Raw genomic sequence first — 24423 nt, 5'->3', positions numbered from 1 at the left:
GATTGCTGAGGACCTCCTGAAGCAGGTAGGACTTGAAATGGTAGAACTTAAGTAAAAGAAAGTTCATTAGGTAGTGAGTGGAGGACAAAGAGGTGACAGCATGAGCTTAGTCATGAGCTTAATACAACATTCAAGATACCATGAAAAGACTAGCCGGGGTTCAAATTAGGGAATCTGAAGACATGCAGCTCAGAATTGCACTTTGAATTATACTATTCTTGAAAGGTAAGCTGTGGAATTTAGTTATTTTGCTATAGGCACAGAAAAACATTAGGAGTTTTTGGGCAAGGAGATAACACACTGAAATTCAAGAGAATTTTTTTTTTGTGGGAGCAGGCTTGAAATAAGAAAACCAGCTCGAAAGTTGCTAAGGATATCCAAGGCATGGGAGTGTAACAACTTGGGCTCAGATGGCAGCAGAAAGCCTGCCTCAACTCAATAAAAAAAAATCACACTCATTTGTACAAAGCAATTATTTACTTATGTTTATTGAAAAAAGCCACCCCATCAAAAAAAAAAAAAAACACACAAAAAAAAACAGAAAAAAATAAAAGGAAAAAAAAAAAGAAAACCCTACAGAAAAAATTAGAATTAGGGAGGCATTACTAAAAGAATTTTGTTTTTATTTCCCTATCATATAATCTCTTACATATCATCTACTCTTATTAAGTGATCTAAATTGAATCATAGGCTGTTAGAGCTGAAAAAGACCTTAAATTTTTTTTACTTATTAAAAATAACAAAAATTAAGAATTAAAAAAGAAAAGAAAAAAATGGAACCAACTAGGAGGACTCTCTTGGGCTTAAGCAAAGGCAAAATCATCTGTGATAAAGAGAGAAGGATTTACATGTCCTTTGTGTAAAAATGACAACAAAGGAGTAAGAGTAAAAACATTTTAAAGGCAAAACATGACTGACTATAGATATGGAGAAAGAAGGCCTCATATACAATTATGTCTTAATGTGTATCTTTTCTGAATATTTGAGCATTGCCATCAAGCAGAAAAATTACTTTATTAACATTTTTTACCAGTCACAAACCATTGCTTAATCACATTATCTAAAATTTATGAACTTGTAAAGCCCCTTCCAACTGTAAGAACCTATAATTCTGTAAAAGCAGAAGCATAACTTTCTTATATGAAGTTAATGTAAGAAAGAGGCAAATTTAACCTACAGGACAACTGAAATAAACTTGAAAGAAATATGATTGAGCTCCACTGATAATATTCAAATATTTATTATTAACAGATTCAGCCTGAATTCTAAAAAGGGCATTCTAGATTATCTCTAGAATAAACTAAATGAAATAAAATGAACAAAATACTTCTTTAATCTAAATAAATTGCTGCCTTTGAAAAATTATGAACTCTGGCTTGTGAAGATTGGTATTCTGCCCAGCCTATGTATTAGTTTACAAATAAGGGTGAAATTTCATGTCATGTTTAAAAACATTCCAAAAACTGCAATCATTTAGAAGACTGTCACAAATTTTAGCCTTCAGCTGGTCCCAGAATGAGATCTTAATGTGAACCAGGCATTATCCATGAAGGTTATATAAACTTCAGTACTAAAGTCTAAAATTTGTTAATTTATTTTTTAAAAGCTGGACAGCAAGAACCCTACCAATTCTCTGTGTCAGTGGAGTGAACTGGACAGGTGCCCCACTTTTCATTATCATTTGACCACTTACTATTCATTAATACTTCTGAGAGTCGGTCAACAGAAGAAATGACACAGGAAAAGGAATCAATTCTGCTAATTATCAATTTTTATTTTTAAGGCTGTTTACAAGGCTTTAAATTAGATTTCTGGACTACTTGAAAATTGAAATTATCCATGTCCTCCCAGCCTATTACCAAAGCTAAAATAAAAACTAGTTTTACCAACATTTGGACCCAATATCTGTTAGTTACATATTAAGAGGATAAAAAAGAAATAATCTGATTTTAAGGAAAAACAATGGGGATTCTCTTGGGACCCTCAGAGCTGGACTTTTAAGACATACATTATCTTAACAGTAGACATAGGAGAGACAGACTTCTAAACATTTAGTCAAGTACACTTAAAAGTCACATGGCATATATTGGCCTAAGAAAAAAGTAGAAGAAAACCACAAGGTGAAAGTCAGAGTACCTGAATGGATGTGTACCAAGTAGCCAGTAACCTTACTAGAAAGATGGTCACTAATACAACGAAAAAGAAAGGGCCATAGAGCAAATTGTGACCAGCTTATGCGAATAAGATACACAAAAGTACTTTAAAAAAATCTGCATTTTACTGGAAATGATTAGCTGGTATCTTGTTTTTGGTAGTGCACTAGCACCATCACAGCAAGGGTAAGCAGGTCAGTCCCTTGCAAAACTTACCTTGATTGGCCCAATGGAAACAGAAGGCCCCAGAAAAGAGAGAAGCATCTGGCAGTAGCAAATTGTTTTATTTTATCTTTCTGTGGAAAGAAACTAATTTTAAATAAGAACCAGAGCATTTAAAGAATAAATATTTTTTAAAGCTCATTAACTAGTTAGAGCAGCTCTACTAAGAAAACAAGAAGAGCTCCTCACTGTTTAGAGATGGAAAGAAACAGAAGAAGAATCAAAGTTGTTTCTCCATCACCTAGGGAGTTTAAAACTTGTGTTATTCTAGACTAACAAAGCAAATGGTTCTTTTATTATTTAAATAACTCCTACAGACAGAACCTTTTGGGCCTGGTGTTTTTGAATAAAGATTTTTATACAAAACTAAGGGCTATATTCCAAGTAAAAAAAAGGAAAGCACTTAACATTAAGCCCTTCTACTCTTAAGGTTACATAAAAAGAGAAACACAGAGCAAGCTCCTTTCTCCACTTCAGTGTCACCAATAATAAACCATCAAGGCTTAAATGTTTATCAAAGTAAAAAACATTAACTGGCAGAAAGTTCATACCTAATTGGCTTTCCAAATATTTTGTTAGCCTAAATTTTTGATGATTTACTGAGATTCTCAAATGGAAAGAACCCAGCCACCAAACTAATTTTAAGTGATAAAAGTATTTTATTACTAAGAATAAAAGCATTTTAAAAATAAATATTTTTAAAGCTCATTATCTAGTTAGAGCAGCTCTACTAAGAAATATTGTAGAACTTAACAGGGGGCATAAAATTATTCATGGTAACTAAACCTGTTATCTTTCTTGAATGCTTCTCTAGGAACTCAGTTCTATTGAATTCACTGAGTCAGCATGAAAATCTTTTAATCCAAATCACTCCCACAAAATGTCCATGTAAAATTTATGCTGGAGATGAAAGGGACAGCACAAAAGCAGGAGTGCAGAAGCAATAAGCATTAAAAGGAAACAACAACAAAATAGTGTAAGTGCAAAATGAACTACCTATTTGTCATTGTCCTATTAAGAATCACATTAGAGTACAACCTACCCACCTCCATCCCCACCACACACATACATACACACACAAGAGCAAGCTATTAAAATTCATTCTACACCAAAGACCTAAACAATTGCAATCTTCAGATTCTATGTATTTACATGGTCCGCCGACATAAACTATGTTCTCCTATCAGGCATTTACTCTTAGAACATTAACTTCAATTGTCCTACTTGTGGGAAAAAGATCATACAACTACAAAGCCTTCAGAGTTACTTTTAAATTTATGTATTAAAAAAAACCTCTTAGTTTTGCTGCTGTGAAAATAGTTCTTTTACGCAGAAGACTTCATTAAATTCAAAATGGTTAGTGTCATGATTCAACATTTCACATATTTGAAAACATTCTTTTATAAAATAATCCTTAAATAGCTACAAGTATTGACGCAGATTTTGCAATCTCAACACAATACAACAGACAAAAGTAAATAAACACACACAAAAAAACAAAAAACAAAAGCATTCTTACCTGACCCATTGGCGGACCTCCCATTGGGGGCATCATTTGTGGCATCATTCCATGAGGTACAGGAGGCATATTCGCTCTCTGACCCATTGGGTGCATTCCCATTGGGGCATAATGCATGCCAGGATGCCCCATCTGAAAACCAAGGACAATTTAAAAATTAGCAAGTAACAATAAATCCTTCTCAAAAGTCTGACTTCAACAAACCAGTTAAGTGCAGTGATATATAAGGGTAATGTAATTTAACTTAAGTTAGTTTATACTTTATCTTCAAGAAAATGCACTACACCAATATTTATTTTTTTAAATATTTTTTAAAGATTTATTTATTTTTAGAGAGGGAAGGGAGGGAGAAAAAGAGAGAGAGAGAAATATCAATGTGCGGTTGCTGGGGGCCGTGGCCTGCAAACCAGGCATGTGCCCTGACTGGGAATCGAACCTGCGCTGTGATACTTTGGTTCGCAGCCCGCGCTCAATCCACCGAGCTATGCCAGCCAGGGCTTACACCGATATTTAAAATGAGCTTTCAACTAACCTAATTCCAGAACAGAACATAAAAAATTAAAATCATTACTGGATAGCTAGATCATAGTTTTATTTTTCTTTCAAAGCACATTCATTTTAACCCGTTACTGACTTGCTAAACTCAAGAAGTGTATGTGAAAGCCAATTCAAAAACTGTTAACGAAAACCACAACTCTGTCCTATAGAGATGTGAGCTAATTATTATTTTATAAAACTACTTATTCTTAGCTTATTCCTAAACTAATTTTAAGCTTTAAAACGCTTAAATTTACCAAATTGACTGAGATCAAGGCTTGTTATATAAACACTCAGATCAAGGCTTGTTATTGTGTTATTAAACACAAATAGCAGAGTACTCAGGGACACCTCTCTCCTAATACACATATTACTTCCAAAACATAATCTTTCCACGGGTGAAATTACTTCTGCCCTCAATTTTTTTATTCCAAGACTGATGTCTGTCATTCACACACTAAATGAAAACTAATTCATCCACTGTAATGCGCTTTTACAAGTACTTCCTTTACCTGTGTGCCCATTGTTCCAAGTCTTAAAACCAAGTAATTACTACCTGACAATTCTTCCAGCTGTCCCTCTACAGAAATCACTACCTCTACTATAAACAGATCCTGGCAGCCTCTTTTAAAACCTACAGACTCACGTCTCCGCCTCCCGCTCCCTCCTAAATCGGGCCTACCTTTCCGACACGGTCACCGCACTCCGGGCCCAGCACCTCCACCGCGCATCTGTCTAAGCCAGGCCCACTGGGAACTTCCAGGGTCCCACCTTCTTCCCTGCGCGAATCCCCACCCTCCCTCTCTCTCCTTCAGAACACATCCCACCATCTCGAGCTCTTCTTTCGTCCTTCTCGCATCTTCTCCTTTTGGAGAAAGCTTCCTGTCTCTCTGACTCCTTTTTTCATTGTGCCACTCCGATCCCTTACCGAGGGCCGTCTCCTCAGGAAGCCGTCAGCAGAGACCCAAGAGCTGGAGCAGAGGCTTGAGCCGGACAATCTCCGCTCCCCGTCCCCAGGACCCCGCGAGGGAGGATGGCTCTCCATTTCACTCACCATGAGGCCTCCACGCTCGGCTCCCGTCCCTGGCCTCATCGTCTGGCTCAGACTGCTCCGCCGGCGGCCACTGCCGCTGCATATACCAACAAGCAGCGATCTGAGTGGCTGGCGCCCGCTGGGGCTAAAGGTTAAAGGCTGCCCGGCACTACGGGGCGGGATCAGCGGGGCCAATAAGCTGACAGGCTTCCCCGCTGTCCAATCAGAGTGCGCTGCCGACACGCAGCTCTGCGGCGATTCGCCCCCAGCCTCAGCCTCACTTGGCGTCGCCTGCATGGAGGGGGAATAGGGGGACGGAGGAAGTTTCTGCGCCGAGTCCTCTGCCGGAAAAACTCCACCAACTTCCCCCCAGGAAGGGAAGATAACTGTGTCCCAGCTTTTCGAGCTTAGACCGCCTCACCCCGTAGGGGGTGGGGCAGTGGGGACCTGCCACCTTCACCCGCCCACCCGAATTACACACGCCCCACAAACCTGAGGCCGCCAGGGATAGGGTGGGGAAGGTGGGGGTGAGGTAAGAAGCTTCTAGCGTTAGCGGTGGTCCGGACCCGACGCGCGCGCGCAGTGCTCGAGGTGAGGGGAAGGGGGCGGGGAAGGCTAAGGAGGGGTCCAGAGCTTAGAGCTCGAGCTCCTTACGCACCAGCTGGACAGCGCGCGCCTGGGCGGAGGGATGGAGGGCGGGAGGCGTGTCGAGCAGCGTGGAGGGAAGTTGTGGTAAGGGCGGGGAGAACAATGCAAAAGAGAAAAAGGGATGGGAAGTTAACGCGAGGCAAGAGCACCGGCGGATGAGCTACCGTTAGTGAGGCAAGCCGTGGAAGAGTGCGAGAGTAGGGACAAGAAAGGAAAAAGCTGATAGGTTCGGGAATGTTAATCAGAAGTTCAAGGGCGGGCGCTAGGACCGGGCATCAGGAACGTGCAGCTTTGGGGCTGCTGGGCCCCGCGCTTGCCTGGAGGTGACGCGGCAGTGGCGGAGGTCTCTGGCCGAGACGAAGCACTGCAGGGAGAGGGGTCTCGACAACTTTTGGCCTGGACTCGTCTCTCTCCGCGCGCTCCCCTGCTACCTTTCCTTTCTAGAAAGTGGGGGTTGTGCTCTGATCTAGGGGTGTCCAACCTCTCCTCGGGCCCCATGGTACCTTCTTCGCTACGCCGCTTACCACTGAACACCCCTGCGCGCTGCAGCCGGATGGTGCCGGCCGTCGGGGAGACCAACCGTTGATAGGCTGCTGAGAGCTCGAGGCGGGGCGGGTGAGAGACGCTCGACCTCCGCGCGATTCTGTGTCTTTCCCGCCATGTCGTTCGTGGAGAGCGCGCGGCGTTCTTCTCTGCTGCACCGTCGCCGCCTCTGCAGCCCTGTCCCTTACTCTCGTTCCGCGTTATCTTCCTTTACTCAGGGGGGTAGTTGGGGTGAAGGTGAAGTCGACGAAGAGGAGGGATGTGACGAAGTAGCCCGCGACTTGCGGGCAGAGTTTTCTGCTGGGGCGTTGTCTGAGCCTAGAAAGGTCTCGCTACTCCCGCCGGAGGGGGACGGGTCTCCAGTTCTGCCGGATAAACGCAACGGCATCTTCTCGGCGGATGCGCGCGGCCGAGCCCAGGCTCGGCGGTGGCCGGTACAGGTCCTCTCAATTCTCTGTTCGCTGCTATTCGCCGTCCTCCTCGCTTTCCTCCTCGCCATCGCCTATCTGATCGTAAAAGGTACAGAAGGCCGGCCTGTGAAAATTTGTGCACAATAAAGTTGAGCCCAAAGGTGTCTCTTGCTTTTATCACCCTTCTCCCCATGAAAGGCCACTTTCTGCAGGAGTCTTCGACTGCAACCCTCTGCTCTCCCTTTGTCTTTTCTTAAAGCTGCATGACCCAGGTCCATTATGAGGAGATGCATTTTAGGAAAGATCTGGAGTTGCACAGTATCTTACAGTCAGTGAACTATAGTTACTTGAGGTGAAAATTCGCAGAATTAAAACACGAACGACGTTTAGAAGATGGTAAAAATATGTGTAAAGTAGGCTACATGTGTTCAAAGACTTTATTTTACAAATGGTTGAAGATATGCTATCCACCGATTCCTCCGTACACTCAGAATTCCTGAAGGACAGGGATTTTAAACCCATAAGCTAAGTTAATACTTTTATAGGTAAAATAGCCCCTCTTGGTTTTGTATTAGGCTTGCAGCTGAATGTAACGAAAAAACTCTGCAGAAATTAGTCTACTCTTTCTCTATTAGTTTTATCTTCCTGTGTCTGGAGTTGACATATTGGCCAGGTAGGGATAGAAAGATATGTGCCTTGAAAGGTTTTTCCAATGTTAATACGAATATATTATGTGCCTACGATGAAAAGAATCAGCTTAGTTTTAATTGTCAGTTCTCATGTCATTTTGGCAGTTATTGGAAAAGAACAATTAAACAAAATACCTTTGTTGTATGAAAAACACCCAACACATTGTTGCTCAAGTATTACTTTTATTTCACAGAACAATTTAATCTGTTTAATTGTAGTTTTTATTTTCTCTTATTGCTTCCAACTCACTAGCGGCATCTAAAAGCTTACCATGCTTGATTTTCAAAGGAAAGAAATTAGCAAGTTTTACCTATTCATACAATGGTGTTGGTTGTAAATAATGTTAAGTTAGGTAGGTGTCAATATTTCATCCTCTTGCTCCCCTCCCCCTCTTTTTTCACTGCAACTCGAGTTTTAACTTGTAGGTAGTTTATTTCTCTTTTGATCTGAGAGATTACCTTTTTATCATGAAGTCACAAAATGTGGAAGCATTGAACTGTGCTTATTTTGGAGAATGGAGAAAAATTGAATTCAAAATCTAGTGTGCTTTGTAAATGAATAACAATAAATGCCTTTACAACAACAATCTAGTGGGATAAACATCCCCATTTTACATAAGTGGCAGTTGATTTACAGCCCTCTTACAGGTCACATCACTACTAACTAGAATCAATTTGAACCTAGTTTCTGACTGTATAGCACTTGCCACAACTCCATGATATCTTTCCAGCTTTTGAGCCACTGTTCAAATTATCTTTTTTGTATTTGCAGAGTTACATGCTGAGAATTTGAAGAATAAAGATGATGTAGACACAGGGCTATTAGGTATGTACTTGTCACTTGATTTGATTTTTAGCTCACTTCTGTTTTTCTAGACCATGTTTAAACTACAAAGTTCTGGATAAAATACTTAATATGATCTTTTGTGCAGTTGTCTCAGTCTTAATCTTTATTTGCGTATGTGCATGGTAAATTTTATTAATTTTCTTTTTATATAGGTATACTGTGTATATGTGAGTCTATATATGTATAGCACACATACTAGGAATATATTTTGAACACAACTGTATGTGATAAAGATCTAGCAAATACTTAACGTTTTCTAGTTACGTACTGGAAGAGTCTCCATATCCCTCTTGCCAGGAATTACAAACGAGCAAAAGTAACTTCCTTATAAACGTAGTAAGATAACATGTTAAGCAGCCCTCAGGAGAAATTTATGTTCAAAATTCCTTATAAATAACTTGTTTTAAAATTGTGCAAAGCATTGGTATAGTTGCAAAGTTTAATGTTAACTTGGAAAGTGTCAGACCTGAGTTTCTAAAGAATACCTGTTGAATCTATAATGCTATAGTTTACAGGTTTCTAGTGAAAAATTCAAGGTTTATTTATCTTATATTTATTTCTCTGTGCCCAAATAACTTTAAGGAGCTTAGAACTTTACCTTTCTGCCATATTCTCTTTGTTAAAATCTTTTTGAGATCCTAGCCTGTCACCCCCGCCCCAATCTTAGCAAACTAATTTACCTCTTCAAGGCTAGTGCCCTGATGATGATACAAAATATAGTCTACCTGATTTTGCAGAACCTGAAACCTTTATCTTCAGGTTACAGGTTTATTTGCTACGTGTTCCATGAAAACTTGTTTGCGCTCGTCTCAACTTCTTGCATGAGAAAACATGTATTTATTCAGTTATTCATTTTATCAGCGTATGTTGTTATATTGTTTCATCCCCCCCAAAAAACAGCTAAAATTATAAAAGTTTTCAGAGCATTTCTTGATACCTCATCTTTTGAGGTCGTTCTGAACTAGACATGAACTCTTAACTTGCTATTTAAAAGGTTTCACATAGAATGGATGGCACTTTTCACATAGAATGGATGGCACTTTTCACCTGAAGAAATGGTTTGTTCAGTATCAAAAAAAAAATACAATAGGGCTTTATCATTGCTGTTTCATTTTCTATGTTTAAATAGCCTGCCATTGCTTCTGGGTATGCTTGGTAGATACTTGACAGCAAATACGAAGATCATTATATGACTCTTTGCTAATGACATGAAAAAAGTATTGGATTGATCATTCAAATTGTTTAAAATCTGAACATGAAAATGTTTCACAACGTATGGAGCAAAGAAAATTGTTATCTTCCTAACCAAAATGTTAAGCCATGAAAGATTTTTAAAAGCTCCTTAAAGCACTATATTTTGATAATGCAAATACAGAAAATATTAATGACAAGCTATAACCAATTAGAGATGTAACTGAAATCTCGAATCAGTATTTATTTATAAGGTAGTTATATTCCAGATTTATGCATGAAGTTAGTAAGCAGTTATTTGCACTTAAGACATAACCCACCTCTAGTGTGTATATGTTTAAAACCAGGGAAATTAAGAATAAAAATTTAGATACATCTATATCTTATTAAAATTTCTAACAAAGTTTGTGGGTTTTTTACTGTCTTTTTATTCTTCTGTATATTGTTCATCAAATGGCTTAAAAATAAGAGAAATGGTATGTTGGATCCAGATAGTAATGATGACTGTTTTCCCTAGTATTACAGGCTTCAGAGGAGAATACAGGTTTAACAAGATTTGCCATGAGTTAATTATATAAAGATGAGTGATGGGTACGTGGGGTTTCATTGTACTCTTCCCTGTACTTTTATGTATATTTGAAATTGTTTATAATAAAAAAGGGTTTTTTAAAAGATTTCCATGTGAATCTGATGTTTTAACATGGTTGGAAGCTGCAGGTGCTATTTCTCAAGTTTTAGTCACTTTATCAAAATGTCCCCTTAAACTTTTCTTACCTTTTCAGCAGGAGGAAGAGTGGAATTGCTACACGCTGAATTGCAGGTAGACAGGTAGTTGGGTAGGGACTTTTACCACTGTCGTTGCAATGGACCCACTATGTATTCAGGTGGCACTGGTAGAGGAGGAAGACCAGACAGACCCTCTTTCCTCTGCTCCTGCCCTGGGAAATAAGTTTGCAGAAAGGCTGTACAGATTTCTGCATTGACATGGAGAGAGACAAATTGCTCAAGGGCTTTCAAGACTTGAGCTATCAGTAGAATGTGGTTTAGTTGAGAGAGAACACTAAATTATGTCATCCTCCTAAGTTAGAAAACTACAGCATCTGATAAAGTTGGAAAAAATTTGCTTACATGCATATTTAGAAATTGATCAGTTTTATGCATGAGTACATCTAAACTTTATTAGTAGCAGCTGCTTATAGTTTTTATACTTTTTTAAATGACCTAAATGTTAAGTTAATTTTCACTTGTGATTTCATTAATTAATTATAAGAGTAATGTAATCTCACTAGGAAAAAAAATCCAATAGGGGACATTTGAGATCTTTTTAGCAATTGTTATCAATTAGGCTAAAATAAACTCTTTTTTTTTTTTAAAGATTTTATTCATCCATTTTTAGGGAGGGAAGCGGGGGAGGGAGAGAGCGAGAGAGAGAAACATCAATGTGCGGTTGCTGGGGGTTATGGCCTGCAACCCAGGAATGTACCCTGACTGGGAATCGAACCTGGGACACTTTAGTTCCCAGCCTGCGCTCAATCCACTGAGCTACGCCAGCCAGGGCTGGCTAAAATAAACTCTTATAAAATTTTTTAAAAATCCAACAATTAAAGTAAAGGTTCCCACTAATCTATCACCTTGTATATATTTTCAGATCATTGTCTGTTCATTTATTATATAGATATGATTTAAAATGTGTGGTTTTGTTACTTTCAGGAAAATATTATTGGAATCATGCATGTTCTGCAGCTTTATTAAAATGTCTTAGAGTTCATTCTACATCAGTATGCACAGATCTACCTCATTCTTTTTCATTACTGCATTGTATTTCATAGTATAACAGTTTATTTAAACATTTGAAGTGTCAGCTCTCTAAATTGGGACTTGGAAATTATCAGTAAGCTGTGTCTTTTAGTCCCACTGTTTACTTAAGGCAGGAATAAGTTTTATGAAGAATGTGTAATTTTGCTTGTATAACAATGTTTTAATAAGAAACCTTTTCTAGTATGAGAACATGGGAGTTTTTTTTTCCTGGGTGTTTTTTCTTACATATGATATATGTAAACTACTGCCTCCTCATTTCTGACTTCATAAAACTTCTGAAAGTAAACTCATTGCTTTAGCCTGAAATTGCTCAGTAAACTCGAAATGTTTAGAACATATAATAATCTTTTTTTGGTGGAAGGTTCTATAGAACTACTAAAAGCTGCCAGCATATTTTTAGAGATGTAACTATCCTTTGAAACCAAAATGACTTATTTTGAAAAATTAAATATACCAAAGCAAACTATACCATTAGATAAGTGAATATAAAACTCCAACAAAGGGATTAGAATAGGAATTACCTATGTACTTTCATCTTTGCTTTGGGCAAAAACATTGAGTCCAAGAGATTTCAGTTGGTGGAAAAGATGAATTTGTATCATTTCCTAAACTGATGAAAAGTTGAACTGTAGAGAAGAAAGAGGGATGCATATGTTTATTTGAAGATGTATATTCTTTAACACAACAGTCATTCCTCTAGGAATTCGTTACAGATATTTTTGTACAATTATGTAGTTAAGTACAAGATTGTTTCATGCTGCATTGCTTTTAGTAGTGAAACACTGGAGTAATACAAATATGCAATGGAAATGTGGCTCTGTGTACTGATATGAAAGTTCTTCAACACTGTTGAGTAAACCAAAGTATAGGACATTTTTTCTCGTGAGAATCCCATTTGTGGAAAATAAACTAAAAGATATGTGCATAACATTTTTTTTTTAGCTAGCTCCATATATCTACCTACATTACCTAGATAGCTCTAATTTTTAGAAAAGATGCACAACACACTCTTAGCTGATTAGTTTTAGGAGAGGAATTGGGAAAATAACACTTTTATTTAATTTTTAGATGCTTTTATATCTTTTAAAGTTAGGTCAATTTTTGGTAAAAATAGATTTACAAAACATTTGTCAAATTTTTAGCTTCGGGATTCTAGAGGTAGGGACTTGTTGCAAATTTAATTGTTGAGAGTTGCCAATTTCTGTGTTTTTCCTGCTTGTTCATAAACAAATTGGGTAATTTTTAGAAACATTAAATACTTTTAGACCATGATATTACAATGGACTGTTTTAGCCCTATCATTGTGACCTGACTTTCTTTTATCAGTGGTATAGCTGTTGATTAGTTCAAAGTTAATATAGAATTAAAATGCCCTAAATGCAAGCACTTAGATCGTGGGATGGTAGTCATGGTGTTCTGTTGAAGCACCTGAATGGAAAAGCTCGACGGGCTTCTTAGAGAGCCTAATATTTTCATGTTACTTTTGTCCCTTTCTCACTTTTTTTAGATACTCAGAAATGTAGCTTCCATTGTTCCACAGCAGTCCCTAAATAAATACTTGATTTTTTTTAATTACCGTTTTTTGTTCTACAACAGACTGTGTATTATAAGGTATTAAAGTAAACTTGTCAATTATTTTCTTCCCTTTTTAGAGGTAGGTGTTTATCTTAATAACAACAAAACAGCTATTTGGCAATGTAGTCACCCTTAAGTTGTAGTTGTATACCAAGTAATCTTACAATTTCTGTTTTGATCTCTTGTCTTGCTGGATTAGCAGCAAGTTGTACCTCAAGTCATTACTGTAAAAATTTTGTTTAGTCAGTAGTAGAGTGGGTTATGGTTCTGAAGGCTGACGCTATACCAGGATAGTAGAATGGGGATGCAATCTAGTCTTCAAAACATTTGCCCAAATGAGTTACTGCTGAAATATATTGCATGCTGGTCAGGATGGCCTTTCAGATGTAGCATTTTCTACCCATATATTATCTGCTGTTTCTGTGACCCACTCAGGGTAGAAGCATCTGCAAGTTTGGTTTGGGCCCATCTGCTAAGGTATTGTACATACTATAATCCCTCTCTGATGTTCTGTGGCCTTTTATTGATGGCTGCCAGGAAGCCCTGGCAGGACTACCCCCTCCCTGTGTATACACACAAGTACAAATGCACCAATCACAACCCACTTTCTCCAAATGGGAAATCTTTATTGCCTTCAGATAAAGCCTTTGCTCTCTCCCTGTTATACACAAACATTTTATCTATACCTCAATCAATTTCTTATTCTTCAAGACATTTTGTGTTTACCCTCCTGCTCTCTTAGTTCCTTTAATTATTTGCAACATACCACAGACTTTGAGGCTAGTTCTCCTTTTTTTTTGCTACTTCCTTCTGGGGCGGTGAACACAAAGTCCCCTAACTCTTTATAAGGGAGTGAGGGAAAAGGAACTATAAGGAGAAAAAAATGTAATCTTTCAAAACTTCTTGGCCACAGTTTTTCTAAATGCTCTATTGCCCTGAGCTTATCTTTTAGCAGTTTTACCAGTCTGTTAATGGTCTTCAAATGATTTACAAGCAGTCCAATGTACATATTTCTTACCTGCTTCTTGCTAAAATAAAGGCATGTTTGGTTGTGTAATTTTGTGAAACCAGGAAATTAATGTCATTCTTTATTGTACTATTCTGAACTCTCCTCCTTGTATGACAGGCCTGGAACACACTCATCAGTATTAGTGGCTTAGTAAACTCTTTTAAGAAGGCAGTTTGTAGTGTTGCAGGTTCGATTCCCAGTCAGGCCACATGCCTGGGTTGCAGGCCACCGCCTCCAGCAACCGCACATTGATGTTTCTCTCTCTCCCTCACTTCCCTCTCTAAAAATAAATAAATCTTAAAAAAAAAAAAAAAAAGAAGGCAGTTTGTATCTAAAAACTTTCAAAATTTTTTTCTCTATGTTCACTGTATTCCCCCCATTTTTTTCTAATCCTCAACCCTTTTCCCTTTCAATTCCCCTAGCATAGTGACCATGGTTTTGACTTGATTTGAGAAAATGCAGGCCAGTCTGACTAAAAATAAAATTTAGAATCCCAACCCATTTATAAATTGGGAGTTAACTTTTGTTCATATATTGGGCAAGGCTAAAGAATCAGATTGTTTATATGTTCATAGGAAAGCTGTAAAGATTAGGCACTCTAAAATTGATTCATATGTCAGTAGTATATAGTATATAGAAGGAAATCAGTGCTAAGTAATAAAAGATAGCAAGCTATGATTCACAAAGTTCAATGAAAAATATTTAAGAATTTTAACCATTTTTTATAGTTGAATATTATAAAACTGAAGATGAGTTATATTTTTAAGTTGAATTTGTACTCTTTTCCAAATGCTAAATTATAATTAAAACATTCAGTGATATGATTACTGGTTGTATTTTAGTAGTTTACATTTCTACATGGGTAAGCTTGTACTAAGCCCAAATTTCATGTATCATTTACATATAATTCAGAAGATCAGGAGTATGTATATGATCTTCTGAATGTGAGGATATTGGTTTAATTTAAATTGTTTTAGCATTAATAATTCAATTTTTTCCCCTCTCTTTTCCCATTAGGATTCTGGACTCTACTTATAATATCCCTAACTGCTGGATTCTCCTGCTGCAGCTTTTCCTGGACAGTGACTTACTTTGATTCTTTTGAACCAGGCATGTTTCCTCCTACTCCTCTTTCACCTGCCCGGTTTAAGTAAGTATACCTGGTTCTTCTTGTTCTTTTTTTAACCCATTCCAACTCTGATGAAAATACTAAAGCAAATGAAAGCAAGAGGCTGCTTATTTGGGAGATAATATGTTCAGGCCCTAGTCTTGAATCTATAAAATATAGTGACACAAGATCTTTATCTTGGTTCAGCCTTTAGATAAATGGAGGAGAGTATTTTAAAATCCATACATAGATAATGACATGGTTTTAAAAAATGAAATTCAAGGAATGATCTAAGAAGAAACTTAGATGGCTATTTGTCCTTTTGAAATAACATTTAATTGAAAACAGTTTATAAAGACTAAGTATATAGCAATATCAAAGTTTTACTAGACTTATGTATAAATGGTCATTCTTATAACAATGATTGGATTGGACTTTTCCTCATATTTAAACTTTGTGTAACAATTAACCATTTATGTGTAGACCAGATTTGATAAATTTCATAGCAGTCTTTATTTTCTGTTTCAAAGAGTTTCAGAAAATTCAGTAGGCAATATTCTAATCTAGTCTATTTATGCCAGGAAAGCTGAGGTTTTAAGGATAAATTTCCCGATAAGTGGATGTTATACCTCTACTTTATTCTACACACTGTGGTGTTGGAGTAGGGGGAGGATGAAGGACAGAAAGTAGAAAGTAAATTCTGCTAAAGATACGTAATTATAGCTGTTATGCCAGCTCTAGCCTACCTAACGGACAGCTTGTAGAGATCAAATAAGAACATCTATTTGAGGTTCTCTGAGGTTTAATACTAATGATAGTTTTTAGTTATTGTTACTACAGGGCTTCATTAGTAAAATGAAGTATTTTCCCATAGTGATCTCACATTTTTATGTATTAAAAATATGTCTACAAATTTTGGCTTCACTTTAACTGAATGTGTGTGCGCATTTAAACATCTTGATAAATCCTTATCTGTGTAGGAAACATAAGTCATGTTTTTTGGCCAATAAATTTTTTTTGCCAATAAAATTTTTGCCAATGAATTTTGTGTATGTTTGGGGTGGATAATGATTAATACATATTCTGAGTGGATTAAGTTATACGTAACCGTATACAATACCATCCCATAGTTTACAAGGGTATCATCCAGTTGGAAAGTTTATTTTGCCAAGTGATACATTGTTTAAGTCAAATGTATATTCTGTTGTTGCCCATTGACATTAATTATTTAACAAGTGGCAGGAGTCTAATATAGATGGTATAATGAGACTTCATAGTCACAAAAAAACTTAAATCTCATTTTTTTTACTTATTTATATCCCCCTTATTTATATCCTTATTTACTTTCCCCCTGAATTTCAGCCCTGCATTTCCAGCTATTTAGCAGATCTTGCTATCTAATTTCAGAAAGCATCTTATACTTAGAGTTATTAAAACACCAAGTATGTCTTAAAGATAGCAGTATCCACTCACTTATCAAAGCTTGAAACCCTTATTCATTCTGTTTACACCTTCACTAAGACCAGTGATTCCTGCCTTTTCAAATGTTTTTGAAATACTTTGTCTTTGTACCCCTCAAGTGTTTTTACTCTATTTAAGGCCTTGGCCAGTATACTTGACGTTTTTATCTCCCCTATTTTTCTAAATCAATCTATTGTTACTTTTCTAAAAACACATCTTACTCAAAGCTCTACTTCTTTAAAAAGTGTCAGTAGCTTTCCTATTGCCTTCAAAATAAAGTACAAATCTCAAGTATAGCACAATAGCCCTTCCCCAACTGACCTTTTCTTCTTTTCCAATTTCAGTTGTTTTTCCAGCACACTTTATACTGTAGTCACATGCCTAATTACTTTGGCAACCCCAAATAAACTGCTTACTTTTAAGATTCTGTGGCTTTACTCTTGCTGTTCTCACTTCCCAGGAATGTCACTTTCCCTCTCAGCTTCTCTTCCATCACCACCAGAATTCATAAGCCTCATAGACATGAGAAGATTTAGAGTTAGAGAAAAACATTTCACTGTTCTCTTAAAGACCTGGGATCCTAAGGGCATTTAACTAATTTCTTAAAAATTACCTTTTCATATTTTATAAACTAGAACCAGTAGTGATAGACCTACATTTTCAGTGTGTTTATTGGTCATTCAATTTCAATGTCATAGTGTCAGATCAGAAACTTAGATCACATGTTTCTTAACACAGCCCTAAAAAGTCAGTTTTGAGATATGCATTATATATGTATATATATTGAAATACCTTTCAGTGTATAAGTAAGGGTAAATGAACTTTACATATGATAAATAAGCTATTAAATATCTCATGAGACTTAACCTGTTTTTGAAGTTATCATGGTAATTAAGCACAGTCTAAAAAAGGCATAGTATAAGCATAGTGATAGTTGATCACATTAACAGAAACCACAGACAAAAAAAACACACTCAAATATAATACAGTGATAGTGATAATTGGTGAAATTGAGTTATAGTGGAAACCCTGCCCTCTAGTGCTTGTGGAAAATAATACAATTCAGAAATGTCAGACTAAGTATGTTCTCTGAGTCACCAGTAGAGTGAGTGCTTGTACAGAGAAACAACTATCTTTTGAGCAAGTTGAAGTCTTCGAGCTTTATTTTCTAAGAAGTTGGATTGATATATTTTATTAATTTGCAACATTATACTTCTATAAACATTTTTTATAATGGGTAATATATTCTTTTATTACCTAAAAGAAACAATGTTAATATAAGTATTTTCCCTGATTGTAACAAACTAATACAGGTTCTTTGTTGAAAGTTCAAAAAACAAAGAAAAATAATAGAAAAACCCATAAATCAGAAAAAGTGACTGATTGCCAATATTTTGATGTGTACCTTTCCATTCTTTGCATATTTTAAAAATTGAGATTAGGCCTATTGCCACAGCCATCAGCAATATATTCTAATGCAGACTGTTGATCCCACACAAGAGTGTTTCCTCCCACACAAAATGTAGAACTTAAAGGCCACAGGATACACGAGATACCAGAAGACCTTCCTAATGTAGCCCTGATGGGCCACTGGGTAACCCTCAAGAGTCTCACACTGCCAACAAAGTATTGGCTCATCTTTCCTTCTCTGCTTCCTGGTCCTTTCCATGCATCTGGACCTTCATCAGAAGACTGCCTTTTCCAGCATGATTAGTCTTGCTGGCCACCTTTATCTATGTGTCTCTTTCTTCATTCATGCAAGATTCCCTTCCTTAGCAGTGCTAGAATAAATTGGCTCCTCTTACTAATGATACCTAAAGACTTTGGTCTGAAAAAATTAGGGTCGTACTGTAATAGGACAAAGTGTAGAGGTCAGTAGCAACTCACTACTAGAATACTCTTGTAATCATTTTTTTAATAAAAGGCCCCTACATATGAGTAGCCAAGCTTTGGGGATAAAAGTTATAGCAAATCCTCAGTATGCCCACAATTGAGCATTTTAAATAATGCAAACATTTCATGGATTTGCTTTCTCTCATGGTGTCTGCACCCCAGGACAGTGAGTATGACAGCAGATAATGGCTGAGGTCAGTGACCTGCTTTGATGAACCAATAACAGCAAAAGAAGGGCCACCCCTGCTTATAAAGGATTTTAGGTTGTGCACATAAAAAGCAGAGTCTGCCTGTTTTGATGTTTCCAGTGAACCAATACCTCTGCACTAATTACATATTCTTTATTCCTCATGCAGCCCTACGTCTTTCATGGATTCATCTGTCCTTAATTCCCATTTGTTACATGTAACAGATAGAACAGGACCAGAGTCAGAGGTGTGTTGCCACAAGGGTGTTGAGGGTCCAGTTCAGCCCTCTGACTTCTTAGATAAGGAAACAGAACCTTAGAGAAATGGACTCTAAGCCTAGACCCAAATCACATAGTTGTAAGTGGTGGGCCAGATTTTCTAAAGCATAGATAATTCTTTTTCCCACTCCGGGAGGCTTCTCCATGCCTGCATTTCTGTATTAACAAGTAAAGTTTGCCCCTCCCCTGAGAATCAAGTGATATTGCAGACTAGTGAGAATTGAACGTCTGTTGTGTAAAAGGTATTTGAAAAATAGCTAAAACTCCATACATTTAAAAAAAAAAGCCTTTTTAATGGATTTTTCAATATCAACAAGTATCTCCTGAGCATGTGCAAAGTACCAGGAACATTTCTCAGACTCAGTCCTAGGTAGACAAGGCAGACAATGCTGCTTTGGTAGATCTTACATTTTGCGGGGAAGAAATAACACAATGCAGAGAATTTCAGGAATACAGCTCTCTCCTACCGAAGAGGAGATGGACTTTCCCAGGATAACGTGGCTTGTTAGTGACAACCAGCTAGAATTCAGGTCTTCAGCTGCTGTTCAAGTGCTTACACTCTATACAATGTTCTATTTTCATATATTTTTCTGCTACACTCAACTGCTCCTGTTTGAAATCTGCCCTGAGCAATGTTCTCAGCACAAACCAGTATGTAGGTAAATGACCAGAGTTTGAACTTCTGCCCTTTATTGGTAATTTTTTAAAAATGACAGAAAATGTTTAAGTATTAAGACTTGGGCCTGTTGATTAGGTGGCATGCTATTTAACAAACCATGTTAACCTAATTTGAGGGGGAACAGCAAGCCATGCAACCTCACATCTCTGGAAGAAAGCCATCAACATTGATCCTCATGGTTTTTAATCCCAAAAATGATGACAGTGACACCTTCGACATAATTTTGTTTTGTTTTGCAGACAGGAAATGTTTCTGTTGAGTCAGCTGACAGATTTTAATAAACACAGTGAAGCCAGATATATGATGGCTAAAAAAGAATTTAAATTGGGATCACAATATATACACTGTTTTATAACTCATTTTTATTTAACATTAGATTGGGGCATATTCCCATTCAGTATTTCTTTTGAGTTTTTCATGTTTTGAATATACTTTAAGAATCAATCATCATATATAGCAATGTATTTTTTTAAGGGAAATCTAATATAAATGGTAGTTAGAGTCTAAAAAAATTATTAAATTGGGATCTGCCTAACTAATTAGAAACTAAAGAAAGAATAATTTAACACATCATAAAATAAAGATTAGGATTATTAAAAATATTCCCTATTTCTAGCTTCATGAATATCAAGCATGAGGAGAATAAAATAATCCTAATTGGTTTCTTTAAAAAGTAATATTTTGTTTTCCTTTGCAGATTTAAACATATGGGCTTTTTTCTTTTTTAAACTAATTAGCAGAACTGGGGAAAAAATTGAGAAAACTGTTTACTTGGCTCCTCAAGGGAAGAAAAAAACCTTTATTGATACTTAGAAAATATTAGATGACATATTTAATGAAATCAGCAATTTGGGTCAATAATTCATTAGAGGACTTGAAATTAGAAATAAAATCCTCTTTTGTATTTTTAAAAATATTTCTTCCCCTATATTTGTTAGATATCATTTTAGTTCAGGCCACTGTAACAAAGTATCACAAACTGGGTGGCTTGTAAACAACAGACATTTATTCCTCTTAGTCCTGGAGACTGGAAGTCCAGGATCAGCATGCCTGCAAGGTCAGTTTCTGGTGGGCACCATCTTCAAGGTTGCAGATGGCTTCCTTCTTGTATCCTCACAGGCAAAAAGGAAGCAAGCTGTGCTCTGTTATTACTCTTATAGGGCAGGGGTGTCAGACTCATTTCCATGGGGGGGGAGCACATCAACCTTGTGGTTGCCTTCAAAGGGCCAAATGTAATTTTAGGACTGTATAAACGTGACTGTCCCTTAACTAAGGGCAAGTCGCTTGACGCTGCTGCCAGATTCGGCCCTCGGGCCTTGTGTTTGTCACCTGTGTTATAAGGGCACTAATCTCATTCATGAGGGCTCCACTCTTATGACCTCATCTAATCCTAATTACATCCCAAAGACCCCACCTCCTACTATCATCACACTGGAAAGTAAGGTTTTCACATGGGGGTTGGTGTGAGGGTCAGGGGGTACAAACACTCTCTTAACAGATACATCTTAGAAACCTTTTACATAACACGTTTACATAAGCACAAGACCTTTAGGAAATACAAAATAGTTAAAGAACTTTGCAAAGGTGTATTTTCAGACAGGTACTAAATGGACTTAAGAAGGCATATTTTTAAGAAAGACGGTAATCATGTTGACTGACTTTGCAAACTTTGCTGAGTTAAAAGGTATACAGCAGTTTCACATACACAGAATCCTTCCTTAGGAAGCAATAGTTTTCTTTGTATATTTGAATCACTTATAATACTTTTAAGTTATTTTCTTAGTTTCTGGAAATGTGTTGCAGTGTTAAAGAAGAGGCAGAGGCAGTAACTTTAGATACCTTGGAATGTCTGTGTGTATTCTTCACTTCTCTCTACTTTGTAATTCATTATCCTGCTCTTCTACGCTACCTAATCAGCATGTCCACTTCACTTCTCATTAGTTTTTCCCCATTGTCATTCATCGGGTTTTGTCAGTGGTTTACAAGTAAGCAAATATGACAGTGTATGTAATCAGTATTTCACATTGTGATGATCTGCTTTAATGCATCTAAGTATGTGCCCTACCCATACAGAGATACTGTATACATACAGACTCCAAAGCCTGAAAGAATCTTGGAGTTTTTTTGTCTTGGAGTTTTTTTGTTTGTTTTTGCTAAGATTTTATTTATTTATTTTTAGAGAAGGGAAGGGAAGGAGACAGGGAGAGAAACATCAGTGTGTGGTTGCCTCTTGTAGATCCCCCAACCAGGGACCTGGCCTGAAACCCAGGCATGTGCCCTAACTGGGAATTGAACTGGTGACCCTTTTTGGTTCTTAGGCTGGCACTCAATCCACTGAGCCACATCAGCCAGGGCAGAATCTTGTAGTTCTTTCCAGGCTGGGCTGGTGGCAGTACCAGAACTTTTATTTAAGCCCTCACTGGGAAGAAAATTAGGTATGGATAGATATGCCTTTGAGGTTTCATTTTTCTTAGCACGTACACACACACTGACTCATTTCCTCTGCCTTATTGAATGAATCAACAGGAGGAATTTCACTAACTGAAACAGCACTGTTTTATTGACAATCAAAGGCACTTGCTGAGAGTTTGTCTCATGGCAATTTTGCCAAATCCAGTTAAAATCTGCTCTTAACATCTCACTGTCCTTGCTCTCTCCTTCCTTGTTTTCTCCCATTGACCAGCCTTCACATTTCACATTACCTAAGTACAAGCCCCATCTAGTGGTATAGTGCTTTAGCTGCAGGTTTGTAGTTTATTCAGCATGCTAAAAATAAAAACCGCGTAATTAGAATGGGTCTCATCTTGGGTAGATATGTTAATTTTTAGTCTAGAAATAAAGTTAGTAGAAAAGTGATAATGCAAGTGGTGGGTCTAGCAAAAAACACAGTAGAAAGCTCATTAGTTTTTTAATTGAGTCAATAGTAACTAACAGTGTTGTGAAAAATAGTGAAATAAGTCATTAAATTTGTCTGTCTTATAGTACTTTTACATAGAGTCAGAAATAAAAGGCCAACATTTTTAAAGAAGTTAAGAGCTTTACTTCATTGCAGTGAGTAGCGATAATGGTTTCTTAATTGCTGGTATGAAAAAATTCTCATTATTTAGATCAAAGTTAAAATTTAGCAGTATACACTCCTATAGCTTTTAGGCCAAGAAGTTAACTTTGTAGAGATGGGGCTATTTTGTGCTGGGAACAAGCCATAGAAATTTATTTCCAAGGAGGAAACAAATTAATGGTTGGATCTAAATTTATTAGGGATGGGCATGAATTGTATTATGAAAATCAAGAGCTAGTGAAAACTTCACATTTTAACCTTAGGTTGGTCAAAGGTTATACATAAAAGTAAGATCCTGGTGTACTGAATATCTATTCAATCACTTAGTATTTTTTTCACAATTTTTACTTTTTTTTTTACCATCTCAATATTTTAAAGATTTTATTTATTTTTAGAGAGGGGAAGGGAGGGTGAAAGAGAGAAAAAGAAATATTAATGTTTAGTTGCCTCTCACTTGCCCCCCACTGAGGACCTAGCCTTCAACCCAGGCATGTGCCCTGACTGGGAATCGAACTGGCCACCCTTTGATTCACAAGCCAGCATTCAATTTGTTGAGCCACACCAGCCAGGGCTTATTGAAAAACTGATATTAAATAATTTTTACCCTATTGAGAAATATTATAGAAATAGCATGTCTTGTAGTCCTAGTGTTGTAGATTTTGGAGAATGTCTCATTTCTTCAAAAATCTCTGTTGACTTTTGTCCTAAGAGACTTATCACCTGAATCTTATAACTAAAGATGAGTCTTTTGAAGATTGATGAGTTATTTTAAAAAGAATAATCTTAGCTTTGAGCACAATTGTATGTTTATTTCAATGATCTCCAAAATGTGTTTGCTATAGGAATATTTGTTAAAAGAAAAAAAAATAGACATTAAGTTTCCCTCAGTAGTTTTTGAGACCTAAGCCCTCAAAATCACCTCTCAAATAGCCATTTTGAATTACCAGAAACCAAGCAAAAGTATTGTATTCATACTATAACTTGACTCTCTGAGTTTTAATTCAGAGTATTTATACATCAGGTGCCTCTCTGCATTTTCTAGAATGAGGCAGGTTGGAAGGCATAGTTGGATGTCTATTTTATAGAACTAAGAGCATAAACTTACTATTGTATATTATTAGAGAAGTTTGAAGTTTGGTATTTGCTTTTAAATGACTTGTTTGCATTTATGACTTATTTGATGTGGGGTTCATGGTCAAAATACAGGGAAACTTTACAATTATGGATATGTCATGATTTCTAGGAATGTAGTGAGGCAAAGAGTAGCATCCTTTCACTAAAGTCTACTTAAAATACAATCTATAAAATTTGATTGTCAATCTGCAGTATTTTATAGTTAGTATAAATACAAATCAGGAGCTTTCTGTTCCTTTACTGGTGTTTTTGATCTTTTTAGTCTATATCACTTTGAGTTGTCTGTCTTCCTATTTCTTCTTCCAACCACAGATAGTATTTAATATATATCAAAATACTCGATTTCAAGAAAACCCCGTGGTCTTAATTTAAATTATTTCTATGCAGCCTTAAACATTGCCTTACAATGCTATTTTTTATTTTTTAAATT

The 24423-nt window shown here is 36.8% G+C and overlaps 2 protein-coding genes across 11 annotated transcripts in view; one reads left to right on the top strand and one right to left on the bottom strand.

Annotated features, from left to right (window-relative positions):
* Positions 1 to 6263, bottom strand: part of PRPF40A (pre-mRNA processing factor 40 homolog A) — a 56292-nt gene extending 50029 nt beyond the window's left edge. For 4 of the 10 annotated variants that reach the window (XM_045830284.1, XM_045830292.1, XM_045830297.1 and 1 more), the window contains exons 1-2: positions 5360 to 6052; positions 3895 to 4026 (exon numbers count right to left, since the gene is read on the bottom strand). In XM_045830284.1, coding sequence (XP_045686240.1) covers positions 3895 to 4026; positions 5360 to 5761 — 534 coding nt within the window. In that variant the 5' untranslated portion in view covers positions 5762 to 6052. Of the gene's footprint in view, positions 1 to 3894; positions 4027 to 5359; positions 6090 to 6122 lie in introns of those variants that run through there. The other 6 variants (XM_045830313.1, XM_045830322.1, XM_045830330.1 and 3 more) reach the window with 3 other exon arrangements.
* ARL6IP6 (ADP ribosylation factor like GTPase 6 interacting protein 6) overlaps positions 6248 to 24423 on the top strand; it is a 36092-nt gene continuing 17916 nt past the window's right edge. The window contains exons 1-3 of the mRNA XM_045830371.1: positions 6248 to 7174; positions 8527 to 8580; positions 15212 to 15344. Of these exons, the coding sequence (XP_045686327.1) occupies positions 6772 to 7174; positions 8527 to 8580; positions 15212 to 15344 (590 nt within the window). The 5' untranslated portion in view covers positions 6248 to 6771. The remainder of the gene's footprint in view (positions 7175 to 8526; positions 8581 to 15211; positions 15345 to 24423) is intronic.

This window comes from Phyllostomus hastatus, unplaced genomic scaffold (genome assembly GCF_019186645.2).
Source record: "Phyllostomus hastatus isolate PE091 unplaced genomic scaffold, TTU_PhHast_1.1 phas_contig_1, whole genome shotgun sequence".
Lineage (NCBI taxonomy): Eukaryota > Metazoa > Chordata > Mammalia > Chiroptera > Phyllostomidae > Phyllostomus > Phyllostomus hastatus.
The sequence above is the reverse complement of the archived record's forward strand: the minus strand, read 5'-3'. Positions and strand labels throughout refer to the sequence as shown.